The 16,520-nt window shown below is 43.9% G+C and overlaps 1 protein-coding gene across 9 annotated transcripts in view; it reads left to right on the top strand.

Moving 5' to 3' along the window:
• Window positions 1–546: 546 nt before the first annotated feature.
• AAK1 (AP2 associated kinase 1) overlaps window positions 547–16,520 on the top strand; it is a 99,606-nt gene continuing 83,632 nt past the window's right edge. For 3 of the 9 annotated variants that reach the window (XM_083184548.1, XM_083184549.1, XM_083184552.1), the window contains exons 1-2: window positions 549–768; window positions 1,201–1,487. In XM_083184548.1, the coding sequence (XP_083040674.1) occupies window positions 1,337–1,487 (151 nt within the window). In that variant the 5' untranslated portion in view covers window positions 549–768; window positions 1,201–1,336. Of the gene's footprint in view, window positions 769–837; window positions 993–1,200; window positions 1,488–16,520 lie in introns of those variants that run through there. The other 6 variants (XM_083184550.1, XM_083184551.1, XM_083184547.1 and 3 more) reach the window with 5 other exon arrangements.

The following is a 16,520-nucleotide window of genomic DNA, read 5'->3' on the forward strand; positions in this document are numbered from 1 at the left end:
ACTCCCGTGGGAAATGCTTTTCAAACCCTTGAAAAACAAAAAATCTATAATTTACAGAAAACTATGTAGAAATACATTCATAGTGGGTACTATCACATAATTACATGTTACATGCAGTGTTGTATTTTACGACATTATTCATAATTACTAACTTAAATAATCGTGTTTTTTCTCTACACATCAGAATATATATATATTTATTACTTTCACCACCAGTAATGGATAATAGGAAGATTAGCTCAATTCTAATTTGCTCTGCTGGAATTGAATGTGTAACAGTAAATGGCATGCATTACTGCCAATGATCTCAGTTCCATTCATTCATAAACAGCACAAGGGCGGTGCTACCACTGTGTCAGTGGCACACAACATGTGAGGTGCCCGAGCCCTGCAAATGGGTAAGGTCACTGCCTCTCACACATAGCCAGTATGTAGGTCATCAGCGCAGGGCTCAGGTAATTGCACACAGTGCTGTATTGTAGCCACAGAAGGACGGCAGAAGCAGCAGCAGGCAGATGGCTCAGAACCAGCGACAAGCAAAGCCCCTCGGGATTTGTAGTTTCTGCAGCGGTCATGCTTCATAGCGCAGCGCTCTCAGCAGACTACAACACCCAGCATGCACCGCGAGCCTGGGCACCCAGAGCGAGGAGGGAAGAAGCGGCGCCGGTGACAGTCTCTTTCCCCCTTTCCCAGCAGCCTGTCCTGCACACTGTGCGATTGCCCTGGCACAGCCGGCGTGTTGCCCAGGGAGGGGGCATCTTCGGGCAGGTGGGGCTATATCCCGGGTGAAGCTATTTGCAGGGCAGCAGAAGTGATAGAGAGGAGGGGGCAGGAGGAAAAAAAAATCTAAGTCATTTCCTGTTCAGGTTCATTTCCTGGTTAAGACCCAGTTATCAGCTGCTGTGCTGTCCCCATACACAATATCCCATGTAATTCTCCATGGATCCCAGCGCTCCCCATCACCCCAGCTGCCTGCAGCTGCCTTCATCCTAGTAAGGGGCTCACCTGTGATGCATGCATTGGGAAAGGGGCATCTAATGCACCCAATTAATGGGGATTCTAAAATTCCCACCTTGTCTCCAGATCTCAGATGCAACATGACATGCTAGGCATTCACTGGAGTCTATAGATTTATTTACTGCAACCCCCCATTATAGTCCATCCTTGCAACCCTCATTTTTTTTCTTATTTATTTTCCAGGGGTACAAGCGGGACTTGCTTTGAGATTGGTACTAATCGGGTGTCCGAGCTGTTGAATGAAATTATTTCTCTGATCCTGGTGGAAAAGGATCATATTTTTTTTACCCCTGTCTAAGCGCCTTTGGGGGTCAAGGACATGAAGAAGTTTTTTGACTCCCGGCGGGAACTGGGTGGATCTGGACCTGGAGTTGGCAGTGGGTTATCCAGCGGCCTGGGCACCGGATATATTGGCAGAGTCTTTAACATCGGGAGGCACCAAGTCACAGTAGATGAGGTGTTGGCTGAAGGTAACAATCAATATAATATAATGTGATGTACTTGTTTCATGGATCTCTTTACGCTGACAGCGGGATGTATAGATGGGGTGTGTACAGAGTTAATATCTCAAGGGCATTGTATGTGTCTTATATATACGTATTGTGCCTCTAAAAACCCACGTATCTACTCAGTCCTAAAAGTAATCTACAGTTTATTTACATGTGAATAAATATATACTGTAATCCTTTCACTTTTTTTCCCTTTTTGTACATTATTAATGGCTATTCCGTAGTGTACATTACAATGTAGCTGAAAGCTTGAATGGATAATCTGAGGAGCCAGCATTTGGTTTCATTTGTATGAAACATTGTGTTTGTATGGACAGCTCGGTTGGTGTAATGGTTAGCGTTACTGCCTCACATCACTAAGGTGTTGGGTTTGATTCCCACCACTCTGCATTTTGTTTCTTCTCCCCGTCCTTGCGTGGGTTTCATTCCACAATCCAAAGATATACTGTTGGGCTTATTGATTCCTGACAAAATTATTTGTGCAATGTGGTAAGGAACATAGATTGTATACTCCACTGGGGCAGGGACGGATGTCAATTCCTGATTGTTCTCAATCGCTTCAGAATGTATGTGTTTTATATAAATAACTTTTCATATTCTGTATAAACATGGCAGGTTTTACGGGTATCCCTGGTAAATCCTGGTCAAAACTCACTGATGTGATATTCTTTAAATCAGACATGCCACTTTCCCCTAAGCGAGTAATCAAGTTTCTCTTTTCTTTTAAGCCTTGTTTTTTGACTGAGTATACCATACCTATTGTGTATAATAACAAAGAAAAAATGTATCTCTTTAATTCCGTTCATACTGATGCATCAATAGCTGCTACTTTTTTTAGGGGAGTGGTTACAAATATGGGTTAACCTTCGGCCTGCCAGCTGTTGCTGAACTACATATCCCAGCATTCCTGGCAACCGTTTTAGCAGGGCCAATTAGCAAAACTGTAGCAGTGCATGCTGGGATGTGTAGTTCAACAACAGCTGAAGGGCCAAAGGTTCCCCATCCCTAGTCTAAACAAACCAACATGTTAAGCATACTGGAATGGTGAAGAGCAACAATCCCTATTATTGCTTTCTAGTACATCTCCATTAGACAAATAGTGTGAATGCTTTGCACAGCCCTGGAACATGTATGCATGGAATAGACACCTGGAGTATAGGCTGAAAGTTAATAAAATCATTATGCACTTAGACATGCCAGTTTTCAGGTGAAATTCCATAAAAGGGCTCAATAATGGGTTAAATGACATCGGACAGGTCTGCTGAGATGTTGTATGGATTGGAGAGGGATTTTAGAACTTGCAAATGAGAGCTAAGAGTGTTTGTTGCGGCTTTTTACAAACTTGCATAAAAATATAAAAACATTCCAATCCAGTCCTTTTTTTTTCCCCATTTAGAACCCTAATGCCTGGTACACACCAGAATGATTCAGGTCGTGAGCAGATCTGTTGGAGCACACGATCTGAATCTGATCTGATCTCGATCTGTACCCAGCTGAATGGTCGTTTCCTGCTGCAGGTAGGATCTGCGAAATGACCAAACGACCCGCGTGGCCACGCATCGGATAGGAATCGGATCTGAAATGGGCCAAAACGTGCCCAATTTACATACAGTCGGTCGAGATTGTATCTAAATTGGGTGTTTTGAGGCCAAAGTATTCTGGTGTGTACCCTGCATAACCCTTTTAGGAACCGCTAGCGTTGTCCCTATGGACATCTGTGTGGCCATGCTATCTCAGTTGTCACTTTCTTGGGGGCCAAGATGGTTTCTTCGCTTTTTCATGCGCTTTTCCCAGGTTGCTCTAAATACAGAAGTCACGGATCCTCTCCGCGAATACATTACATTTGCATTTCTCAGGTGCAGGGATTCGTGAAGTATACACAAATTTCTTGACACAAACTTGCTCCTAATTGAATTGACTCCGTAAGTGCTTGCTGTCTATTATAGCGTGTAAGTCTAATCCCCCGTATACACTGTTCGATACGGTCTATTTTTCTATTCGATTTTGATTATATATCGAATGGAAACCGAACGCATTCGATTTAATCCCTATGTGCAGCCCTACGGCATTGAAAAGGAATAGTAGAAAGACTGTGCAGGCAAGACGTTTTCTTTCCCGTGCGATTCGATCCCGATCGGGATTGAATAGCGAGGCAGTTGCACAGTGTGTACACCCCTTAAATCTCATTTGGTTATACCTATTAGAGTTGCAGGTCCACATAGATATTTCTATATATTCATAGCGGGAGGACTTTTGAGTGACGTTATTTCTGTGACGCTGTTGTCTGAGCATCATGTACCAAAGTAAAAGTTTTGGTCCATGGATTTTCAAAATAATATTATTGCTGTAATTCGTTGCTTTGTTCCAGAGTTATGTAGCAAAACATCTGCCTGCCATTTACAATATGTTCTGGAAAATATAATGGTTGATGGACTCTCCCTGTGCACCTGCTGCGGGACCTGGAACATAAGACCTGCTGGGTGGTCTGGAAACTTTGACCGTTATTAACAGCCACCCACTAAGCAGTGATGTTGTTCCAAATTTGTATCTTAAGGGGGTGAAAAGGGGTAAAATGTTCCACCCACCAAAACTTTGCCTGTTTGAAATCTGACGCATCAAGGTAAACTAGAAAAGCTGAAACAAGCTCAGGTGTAGAGGGGGGTCACATTGTAGCCAGAGCTCTTAGGGGTGTTCCAAAAACTCTCTACTCAGTGCAGCAGGATGTGCCTAATGTTTGTGGTGGCCAGGGCAGTCCAGAGTTTAAAATCGTTCATAGCAATAACATCACAAATAAATGTTAAATATATCCTTCCAAGGGGATTTGTGCAAAGCAAGTCATATCTGAATATGAGGACTCCAGACAGGTTTATACTAAAAGGAATGCCTTCACCAATATTGGGTAAAAATGTATAGTTATGTAGTGTTCATTCTAGCACCCGCTATCTTTGAAAACCCATGCAGTTCCTCTTCCCTACCTGTGGTGTTGCTGTCTGCTGTAGTGCTTCTAGCACAATGTGGTCTGTATATCAGCACTGATATCCAAACCAGACCTGTGCTAGAAACACCCCAGCAGATAGTGACACCCCAGGCAGGGAACAGCGACTGCATGGGTTTTCAAAGATATCGGGTGCTTGAATGAACACTAGTTATGTATACTCTAACTTTTTATAGATTCAATTTCACATCTTTACATAATCATTTGTAAAGTGCTAAATCTTGGATTTTCACTGCATTGTTCAACATACACAGACCGTATTCTTTTTGTGGTATTCCTATATTATTGCATTTCGCCGCTGTTACCCCAGCAAAACTGCTTGCTTTCCCTTCTGGATTGGCCATTGAGCGATGGAAGGGTTTGGCTACAATGAGGGTGGATAATTAAGACAACTCTTGTTAAGGTTGCGTGCTGGGGAGGAGGATTAGGTTTAAGGTTTTTCAAGCCGTTCTTACAAAGGGGTCGTCCTAATCACCCACCATCACTTGCTTTCAAGCATTTGTCCTTTAAACTCACAGTTGCAGGGGCTTCATTCTGTTGCGCACAAAGTTAACTCTGAAATCATGATTGGTTGAAAGCTGGTATTATTTTCTATAGCCTAGGTTGCTTGAGCTGTCCTTTGCTCCGGACCCTATAACAGTGGATCTCAATGTTTCATTCATTATCCGTAATCTCTGGTGTCAAGTGTGCCATTATTGTAAACCTGGCCTCTACCAATCGCAGTTATTGTATCTCTGACGATTCAGTAACCACCAAAATACAGATTGTGCTCCATGCTTTGTGCGTTGATTAATAAGCTGCCAACATCTATGTAAAGGTTATCTCATGGGAATACTTCAGGAAATGTGTGTTTTATGGATTTTGGCATGTGCGCCCAATACCAAAATATCTAATATAATATACTACAAAATGATAAACCTATCTATTTTTGACCCAATATTTGTTTTGTTGAGGTGAATTGACATAAGCCATCACATCTGCCAGTGCCTTTCCACAAATTGGTGCTTTTCACCATAATATTAATTTCTTGCAGGTCATCATTGCTTGGTGTTTTCCTGGGGAAAGTACTCTGCAGTGCAAAGTAGTACTACTTGAATCATCCTGCTATGGATTTTCTGTGGTAGTGTTGTTGTCAGATCCTGCCTGCATTGATTGTATTAGTAATCTAAATTCAGGACAACTATTGAAGTCTCCGATGACCCCCCTAAGTCTCTCCTGCTAAAGGAAAATAAAAGTGTGAAAACTGAACGTTGAAAATTAAACCCATCCTTGTTTCTGTCCCTACAACACCCTAAGGCCATGATAAATACATTCTAGGGTAAACTTCTTGGATTGCTTAGAACATGTGAGAGTAACCATGGGAACAACTGTGGAAAAAGTGTTTGTTTTTACTTAACGAGTGTATTCTTAAGCTAATTGATGTTAAATAAAAATGCTATCGAATTTGTTACCCAAAAACCCATCATTTCTTAGGAGTGCCTCTGGAATGGTCAGACAAAGGCACGCAATTTTCCTCAAGTCCCATAGTGGTTTTTTACTCAATCAAATATGCGCAGCCCGATTATTCCTATATTACAAGATAAAATGAACTCCATTCATTTCCTTGATACTGTAACTAAATTCTGAATGTGAGCATCCTGGAAATACAGTATGGTTGTGTTCCTGGCCTCTGGCCCTTGTCTGTGTGTCTTACTCCACTCTAAACGCTACCGGACAGTTTCTTTTGGCCCACAGGTGCAGGGGCTAATGTAGTACGAGCCAGGTAATGATGGAGTAAATAGATGTCTTCTACACCTAGGTTCATTATTACATGGTACAAATAGCATCATGTCCGCTACTTATTGTTGCATGGCCTTCACACACTATGGGGGTTATTCTAGCTGATTTGCAAATGCTGCGAATTGCAGCCTTGCGAGTCCACCAAACCCAGCTTTGCGAATGGTGACCGGGCCGACACCCATTTGCAGCATGTGTTCGCACGCACTGGCTGTGAATGGATGTTTAACATAAATATCCATTTGCAGGCTGCGGGGGAACACCCACATCATTTGACCATTGAATGAGGGGTATCCTTAGATGTGCGTGGGCATTATGATGGAAGTGGGCGGGCAGCTGTCAGCTCCCACGTCACCAGGCGATTCCCATGGGAACGCCCATGAAACCCTGGGCGTTCCCTTGGGCGAGTCCCCCGATCCTCCACCCCACACAACACGCCACCGGCTGCAATGTTGGGTGCGTGCATCCGGCGAACAATCTGTTTGCCGTGGCCGCACGCACCCGGCACATGCGCAGAAATATGTATTGCAAAAACATCACGCACGCATGCGAGTTCGCATGTGCGCGATCGGACCAGAATAAGGTCCTATATATCATGATGATTGTGTCTTTAATTGTATTTAGCCGACATACACTCCCAGCCTTTATTGTATTGCTTCCTGTAACGAGTGCCAGCAGGTAATTATACACATTGCACTCTTCATGAACATCTGGCTGGCACTGACATAATTGTAGACTAGAGTCTGTTACTATGAATATATACATGATGTCCTGCAATAGGAGAGGCTTGGGCGGACGCTGGATTTCTGTCTACTTTAGAACTACAAATTCCAGCATCGCAGAAGAACAGCAATCCGTGTCGTGGGTCTGTGTTTACACATTGATCTTTAACAGAATTCTATAGAGAACATAATGTATACTGGCACCATTGGTATGTGAGAGTTGATGCTGTCCTTGTTAATATTAGGTGATTTCTACCAGTCACTAAATCCTCCCACTCCACTGGTGGCTGGCGCAGTGGGTGGTGACAGCCGCCCAGTCCAGGGCGACACCTCACTATAGCAATAGGCTCCATCGGCTGTGTCTGTATTGTCTGTAATATTTGTTATATCTGTAAGCGTTTTTCAGCACTGCTTTAAGCTGTCGCTATACTTAATTGCTTAATATTTTTTGGTCACTTTACTACCTGTCAAAGGCTAACTAAGGAGCTGCAGTGCTTTTTAGTTTTATTTGTATATGCAATCTTACCATTATATGTGTGGAAACGGACTTTTTTGTCCTGTTTATTAGAATCCCATGCTGCAATGCTTCGTAGGCATTTCTGACACTGTTTACAGTGCACTCAAACTGAGGTGAATGTTACCTATCCGCAGTGCTGATGCCGAAAAAAGGACAATTTTAGTGTTCATTCTAGCACCCGCCATCTTTGAAAACCCATGCAGTTCCTCTTCCCTGCCTGGGGTGTAACTGTCTGCTGTGGTGTTTCTAGCACAGGTCTGGTTTGCATATCAGTGCTGATATACAGACCACACTGTGCTAGATGCACTGCAGCAGACAGCGACACCCCAGGCAGGGAAGAGGAACTGCATGGGTTTTAAAAGATGACGAGTGCTAGAATGAACACTAAATTTGCACGAAAACGTACTGTAGCCTAACAGGTTGAGTATCCCTTTTCTAAGATGTTGGGGACCAGAATATTTCAGGATATTTTTATATTTCAATGAGGTATCCTGCATTTATGTTGTGTAAACACATGAAATACACCCATATATTTTATTTTGTGCATGAAACAAGGTTTTAAAACATGAAACAGTTTGTGTACAATTCCAGGCACTGCCAAACAATCATTTTCTTGCACGTAATTAGTGCCAGTTACAGATCATGTCCTCAGTAGTGCCAGTTACAGATGTATCCAGTAGGTTTTTAGCAAAACAAAAAGTTCTGGAATCGATGGTTTTCGGAATTATTTGGATAAGGGATACTCAACCTGTACTATATACAGTATAAGGCATGTAAGACACACCTCAACATTTAGCAAAAGATTCCCTTCGGAGACATGATAAATTTCCTGGTTGTAACTTATTTTGCACCACTTGCTGCCATCCTCATAGATAACAAGCTGCAAACCTCGCAAACCAGAGTCCCACTGGTTAGATATTTATGTGCATATTACTGGGACCCTTAGCTGGCAGACTTATGCTGCTGGCGGCAGGGAGAAGACCACTTCATGGAGCATTGTTTTTCACTGGGGCTTCTCTTGGTACTGACGCAACCCAGCAGTGATACACAGCAATACCTACCAAAGAAGTGGAACCACCAAGAAACGAGGGCCCTGTGTGCGGCCTATTTGATAAAGGGATCTGTATATATTTTTTTTCCCTGTGTTCTCTCTCTCTCTCCTGTCTTTTTTGCCTTACTCACGTTTTTCCTCCCTCTCTTCTCTCCTTTCATTGCTTGCTGGCTCAGCTTGTTTCTCTGGCTGACGCTGGTCTACACAGCTTCATTATAAAATGCCCGTGGGATACCCAGGCCTCTCCTACCTTGTCTCATCCTGAGATGCAGCTCAGTCATGGGGCCCCACCGCTGACCTGTACATGCGTGCTTAACCCCTTCCTAGCCACAAAGACCTGAAACCGCAAATACATGAGGGGGAACACAACTAGATGAGCGAATGACTTATTTTATTTTTAATGCTGCTTGGAAAAGGCAAAAAGAAAAAGAAAACTACTTTCGTAAAATTAAAAACTCTGTAACCAAAGTGTACAAATTCGTAGATCAGGCGCTGCATAGTAAATATCTAGTTGTGCGTCTTTGGGTGTCAGTAACGTAGCCATGAATGCATGGTACTGTGTCTCAGTACAGCATTTCCACAGGATAAAGGGGTCTATGTACCAAAACTTGGAGAGATAAAGGCATGATTCAGACATGTTCGTATGGGTCCGAATTCGGCCCAATTTTCGATGGTGGGGGGTGAAGCTCCCCTGTACGAATGCCTTCGGCGAGTATCACACTCTCTGGGGTGTTCGCAGGGGAGGGGGGCTGCCACGGGGGGGCATCAGGGGAACACCCAGTGTTTTATGGGCATCCCCATAAAAACGTTGGGCGTTTCCCTGGGAGCACAGGGGGGTCAATGTCCTGTGCCTGTCCCGTATTCGGCCATCCTTGGAGGAAATAAAAGTCACTTTTAACTGACTTTTATTTCCAAAGGGGAGAAAAATAATTCCATGGTTGGCGAACATAGAATGGTTTCTCCCATTTGTCCGCATGCGATGGGATGTTCTTATCCCTTCACATGGAAGCTGACCTGTCCGCTAGGCTATGAGCATACGCCAGGCCCGAATCAGGCCCACAGTACCAATCAGTCAGCTCCTGTCATTTTTTAAACACAGCCTGTAACATGGCAGTTAGCTGATTGTTTGATACTGTATCTCTCTCCAAGCTTTGATACCCCCCACATACTTTTACATGGGGTAATGTGAGCAGGCCGGTAATGGTAACATTTCCCTTTTGTCCGCTTATAAGTGTTCAGTGTCACAGCAATTCTTTTTGACTTGTTTTAATACAAAGTGACTTGTCTCATCAAGGCCAGGAGCACTTTACCTTGCCGGGCAGGTCAAGGCTGTAGTAAATTGCCAATAAATGTCACTTAGAGATAAAGGTTCCGGGCTCATCAATTAGATCTAATTGTAATTTTTTTGGTGTGTTCAAATTTTTTTTTTTTAAACATCTTTATTGTAGCCAAAGGTTACAATGCTCCTGTTAGTATTACATCAGTATATCAGCTAAGTGATTCCAGCACAGACAGTAATCGGTGTTGGCTGTGAAAAAATATAATGAAAAAGAGCAAATAATAAGCGGTGGGGGATACAGATAGCATTGAATGATGTAAAGATAATCTAAGAATGGGTCCTAGTGTGCTTTGTAACATTAATAGTGGGATGGAGCCCAGGCGGAGTCGGCCATCGCTCTCGTGTGGTGCTGCGGGCAATGAGTCTGTAACATTCCGTTCATTTCATTTTAAATAATTTGATTTCACGTATAGTGATGTAGCGCAGTGTTTTTATTTGTTGACTAGCGGTATGTACCCTTGTGGCTGTTGAAATAAATTGCACTGATTTTATTGGAACTATATTGTAATTTACTTAATGCTCTACCCTGTATGAGATCCATCTCTGATTCTTCCACCACGAGGCCGTTAATGGTCTACCTAGTGCTGGAGACAGTGGAGCTGATATAAAATTGTTCATTTGCCCAGAGCCATAACCTGACATTATTTCAATTTAGGTGAGAGAAAGCAACAGAAGGATGTTAAAAAAAAAAAAAAAAAAAAATTTTAAACAAAAATGCTTTGGTCAAAGAAGAAAACATTTTTAAAAAGAAATATTTTGGTCTGGTGGTTAAACAAGCACAATTGTATTTAGGTTGCATAGCCTTGCGCTTACAAAGGATTTTTTTTCTTTACCAGTGCGGTTTTCTATGTTATTCAATGCAAATCTTGTTATCCAACCCCATAGCCGACAGTACACTGGCCAACTCTGTTTGGATTCTCCCAGATGTTCTAGGTGAGTTGGCAGTCATGGTATAACAGTGAATAGGCATTACTGAAAGCAATAATAGTGTTATTGCCATTGGAAAATGAGAAAAAGGTGATCTTTTAAAGAACAAATTTGCTTCCTTGCTTCATTACCATCTGTAGTCACCATTATGTGGTAACACAAATGTGTGTGTTTCTGTTCATTCATGCCACTTCTGGTCAGCAACCACCACCAATGGTCCTGCCTTGCATCCAGGAGAGGAGAATGGAAAGACACCAAGAGGGGAGAAATTAAAGAGGGGTGAGGTGGTGTGGAGCAAGATGAGAAATGGAAGAGCAAATGAGCCCAATGGGGCTCATTTATCATGTAATATACTGTATGTGGCTAATTCTCCAAAACACTAGTTTTCCAGTGTTAGCAGCAAATATTAAGTACCGCCGGCATGGATGTAGAAGGGATCACAGCAGGTATGTCCGATACCTGTTGCGATCTCTTCATTGCAGCCAACACCGCCATAGGTTTCTATGGGGAATGCGATGCGGCCCAATTTGACCAATATTCGGAATGCGATGGCACACACATTCAGCAGCACTCAAGATATTCTGCCCTGATTGCACTGTATATGCGATACTTGTAAATGGGAGCCAAAGGAAGATAAACCTTTCAACCAGGATTTTGAATGCAATAGGCAAATATAGAAAAGAAACACAGATGCACCCTAATTGGTTCTTGATGCTGTCAGACTGATCCACTGACCTTTCTGGTGATCACTACGTGTATACAAACTTACCAATTGTTGGCCGGATGTGTTGTATAAAAGTACTGGAGTGGGTACGTGTGCGTAGGTGATTATTACCCTCCCCTCCGCTGTTCTTCCCTTCGAGCTGATGATGATTCAGGACCTGCTCTGTGTTCTCGGTTCGATCCTACTGGGCTCTGGACTAGAAAGAGAAACTGTGACTGCTCTAGGGCTCAAAGAGGAAATCCGGAGACGCCACTCTTGGGCACTTCCGTTAGGGGTGAAGGAGGGTCATCATTGGCTCTTGTGGCCTCAGACTGGCTACACGCGCATGTGGGACATGGTGGGTGCAACCCAGATGGAAACTCCTAGGCTCAACATAACCGAATAAGCGATCGCCCCCTTGATGGTCGGGGGTCCTGGTCCCGGCACCTAGAACAAAGCAAACCTGCGACCTAACACCTGACACAATGAGACAGTGAAAAACCATACCAGCAATATATAGAGAAAATCAGGGAAAAGGACTCCGCACAGAAATACAGTGAGATGCTATTGTAAAGAAAGCCTCCCTGCTTGACTGCCAATTCCGTGTTCCTCGGTCCTTCCTTCCTCCAGCATCAGCCGCCTGCCCTGTCTTCGTCTCGGCGCCTGCAAATAAGTCAGTTGAGACTTACTTTTATTTGCGAAGACAGGAGAATTCATTCAATGGTCGGCGCCTGTGAGAATGATTTCTCCTGCAGTAGCGCCATGCAAGGGGGATGTGTCTTCATCACACATCCCCTCACATGATTGCGAGAAGCAACGTCAGGGGGTATTCAGTGGGGGGTGACCTCTCTGACGATCGGTAAGCTGCGATCTTTGCAGCTACCCGAGCCAACCAGAATAGGGCTCAATGTGCAAATCTATCTGCAGAACCGACGCGCTATGCCTGTGAATGACGTCATTTATAGACCTATCTGGGGTACACATTCGCCTGGTTTATCCACGATATATTGGCTGCTGATATATCTGCTAGTGTGTACCGAGCGTTACACATGTGAGTGATTACAGATTTAATGCAGACAAATGTCTGTGGCATAATTGTGAAGCAGAATGATTTGTATATTAGTTGTATGATTAGCATTTAACAAGTTCTGCTAGAACCCTACAGTGCACATGCAGAGAAATTCTATTTCTGCTCTGTTGGATCAGAATTGGCATTTGTAAGTGATGCTGACTCTGCTTTGAATCCGATTTCACATAAAATATATAAAATAACCAGGTCTTGAGGTTAAATGTCCTTTTACGTATCCCGCCATATATATTACATTGACAGATATCCTGTCTGTCACATAAGCCTCTATTGTACTGGGCATCTTTAGTTTCCATGGCAATAAAAATACAGATCTATTTGGACCATGTCTGTGTTTCGGAACACAACTAAAGATTCCCTTTCTGAATGAGCTATTCGCATTTACACATTACTACAGCCCTACCTTTTTCATTTCTTTCTGGGATTAAAGGATATTTATTTCTAGAATACTCATTTTGTATGGTCTAAAACGTGGGCTTAATTCAGTCATTTTTACTTCAATTAGCTGAGCAGCTTTTAAAAGGGTAATGGTACCCACATTTCTGTATGTTCATTTGTCATCTATTTATTTTTATTATTAGTTATACATTTATATGGCCCCTCAAGGATTCCCACTGCCTAACTGAATACATAATGAAATGTGCAAAGCTGTAAAACAATGACTTGCAGTCCAAGACAATGTAGGATAAGTACATGGTTATATAAAGATTGGGGACAGGACATTAAATATGTATTAGTGTGGCAGAGAACTAGGGCTAGGTGCCATTGAGAGTAATATGGAGTAAAAATAGTCTCTGCACATGTTACATCTGCCCCACCTGCAGTGCAACATGGTTTTGCCTATTTTGAGAACAGATTTGTCCTGCTATTGAGTGTGAGTTAGGCTCCAAGGGAGCAAAATGGACGTAAGAGGAGAGGGCCCTGCTCGGGAGAGCTTCCATTCTGAAGAAGACGGGCAGACAGACAAGAGTGACACGTATGAGGTAGAAATCAGCATGTTCATAGACTGTAATATCAATACTTTAGCTGCAAACATACAACATTTAGTAATTTTGGGGTAGATGTATGAAGCAGTGATAAATTGCCTGGTATTTTCACTGGCCAATCAGCTCCTAACTGACCCTTTTTTTAAACCCATCCTGTTACTTAACAGAAGCTGATTGGCCAGTGATAAAGGGGTAGATTTATTAAGTTTGGTGAAGTGATAAAGTGTCTGGTTTTTATCACCGGCCAATCAGCTCCTACCTGTCATTTTTCAAACCAAGCCTGTAACTTCACAGTTAAGAGCTGATTGGCCGGTGATAAGAACCAGACAGTTTATCACTTCACCAAGCTTAATAAATCTGCCCAAAAGTACCAGGCACTTTATCACTTCTTCTCCCTTATCACTGCTTCATACATCTACCTATTTGACATTTGTGACTTTCACATAGATCGCTATATATCATCTCAATTTGGTGTATAAGCGTGCAGAATCCTGTCGTGCATTGTCTGAGTCATCGTTGACAAGTGATAAACATGTGATAGTTTCCTCACATGGATGACTACATAATACAATGGAAATCAAAAAGCTTTATGCAGCAAAATATGGTCACCTGTAACATATTGTCAGTGCATTACTACATTAGTGGCCACTATACAGTGCATATTCATGTGGCCATTAGGTGGCGCTCCATCTAAAGGTTGTTATTCTATTCCTCTGCTCAGAGTAGAGATATCACCAATCCGTTTCTGTCCATCATTTTTCGGATGCAAAAGAGAAATGATAGAATGAATATGATATTTCTATTGACAACATCACCTCTTTTTTTCATTTTTAGAAGCTTTAAATTGACTGTCTTCCTAGACACTGTCAACCTAATGTGCCACACCCTAATAGAAGATAGTCAACCATTTTTGTTCTTTAGATTCCTGACGGTTCAACTAGATTTTTTAGTGTATGATTCTCCACTCTGCAGCCATAAGGATTATTATTGTAAAGAAAAGAGTGGTCGGCGCTATTTCCTGTGTGGGCAGTACTGTAACCACCCGAGCCGCTGGTCCTCAGTAAAAAAGGGGGGCTACCCTTTAAAGATAATAATGGAACAGGGGGAGTAAGGGCCTGCGCTCAGGGTGTGTAATAAAGATGATGACAAAAAGTGTTGGAGATATCTGAAAGTTTTATTCACTGACAGTATACCTATTTGCTGCACGTTGCTGGGGATATGCAAGTAGGGGTCAAGGTGGGGGGGTTTGGGTCTCAGTGGTGCTGTTAGAATACACACACACTGGTGGTGGGGAGAGGCAGTCAATGGGAGAAACAAAAGTCACAAGCGTGCAGGTGTAAGTGGTGCGGGGGGCTGGCGTCCCGTCCCACCCGCAGTGCACTTTTACCTGCTCTCACCGGCCGGGTGGTGCTGGTCCTTGATGTCCCTTCCAATCTTCCGCTCTGCTACACCGCGGCTGGATCGGCGCCTTGACCGCTCGATCCGCCGGTACCACAGCCTCACGCAGACGGGACTTTCGGGGTTGCGTCTCGCGGGATTTCGCCGCCGGGGTCCGTCCGTCTGTGTGATTGCTGCGCGCTCGACTCCCAGCCGGGAGGAGACTTAGTGATGTGTCTGTGATGAAAGGTGAGCTCCAACGCGTTGCGACCCTCGTGGGTCTTCTTCAGGGAGTGATAATGTGTCTCAGTCCTGACCGGGATTTTATCCTGGTGCCGGCCCTGATGCGTGCTGATGGTTTGTTTGTCTGAAAATCTGGTACCCGTCCCTTTCGCGAGGAACCGACCTCCAGCCGAAAATCCGTCCTGTAGGCCGAGACCCGGCGTCCTGCCTCCGGAACAGTGCGCAGGCAGCAACAGAGAAAGGAAGGAGAGGATGGAATCACTAAGTCTCCTCCCGGCTGGGAGTCGAGCGCGCAGCAATCACACAGACGGACGGACCCCGGCGGCGAAATCCCGCGAGACGCAACCCCGGAAGTCCCGTCTGCGTGAGGCTGTGGTACCGGCGGATCGAGCGGTCAAGGCGCCGATCCAGCCGCGGTGTAGCAGAGCGGAAGATTGGAAGGGACATCAAGGACCAGCACCACCCGGCCGGTGAGAGCAGGTAAAAGTGCACTGCGGGTGGGACGGGACGCCAGCCCCCCGCACCACTTACACCTGCACGCTTGTGACTTTTGTTTCTCCCATTGACTGCCTCTCCCCACCACCAGTGTGTGTGTATTCTAACAGCACCACTGAGACCCAAACCCCCCCCACCTTGACCCCTACTTGCATATCCCCAGCAACGTGCAGCAAATAGGTATACTGTCAGTGAATAAAACTTTCAGATATCTCCAACACTTTTTGTCATCATCTTTATTACACACCCTGAGCGCAGGCCCTTACTCCCCCTGTTCCATAAGGATTATTATGGCACCCTGTAATATACAGTATACCAAAATGATGCCAATTCCATTAATACTACTTTCAGACCGCAAACCCGTGTCCGACCCTGCATTTTAAACACGGGTTTGTCCTTGCGGAAAGCCGTGTCATACACCTTTCACACTGCACTTTAACCCGGGTTTTCCTAGGATTGGAGCTTACACACTGAACCCGGGTCCGTGCTTTAAAACCTATGTGTGTCATTAAAAATTTACTTTTTTTCTGGCTCACAATAATGATGTCACAAAGGAAATAAAAGTGAGGGGCAGAGATTGTTCACAGCATTGCAGAAGCAGCAGCAGCATGGCAGACTTCTCTGACCTCATGGATGTTTGTGCTTTGATTCTGTGTGATTCAGGTGTTAGCATGCAGCAGAGTGTCACACTGTGCAACATGCTGTACACTTGTTTAATGCTGAGGAAAAGTGCACAGTTCTGGGCAGAGATGAACAAAGAGCGACGCCTTTATTTG

The sequence above is a fragment of the Crinia signifera genome, chromosome 4 (assembly GCF_055691185.1).
Source record: "Crinia signifera chromosome 4, ASM5569118v1, whole genome shotgun sequence".
Lineage (NCBI taxonomy): Eukaryota > Metazoa > Chordata > Amphibia > Anura > Myobatrachidae > Crinia > Crinia signifera.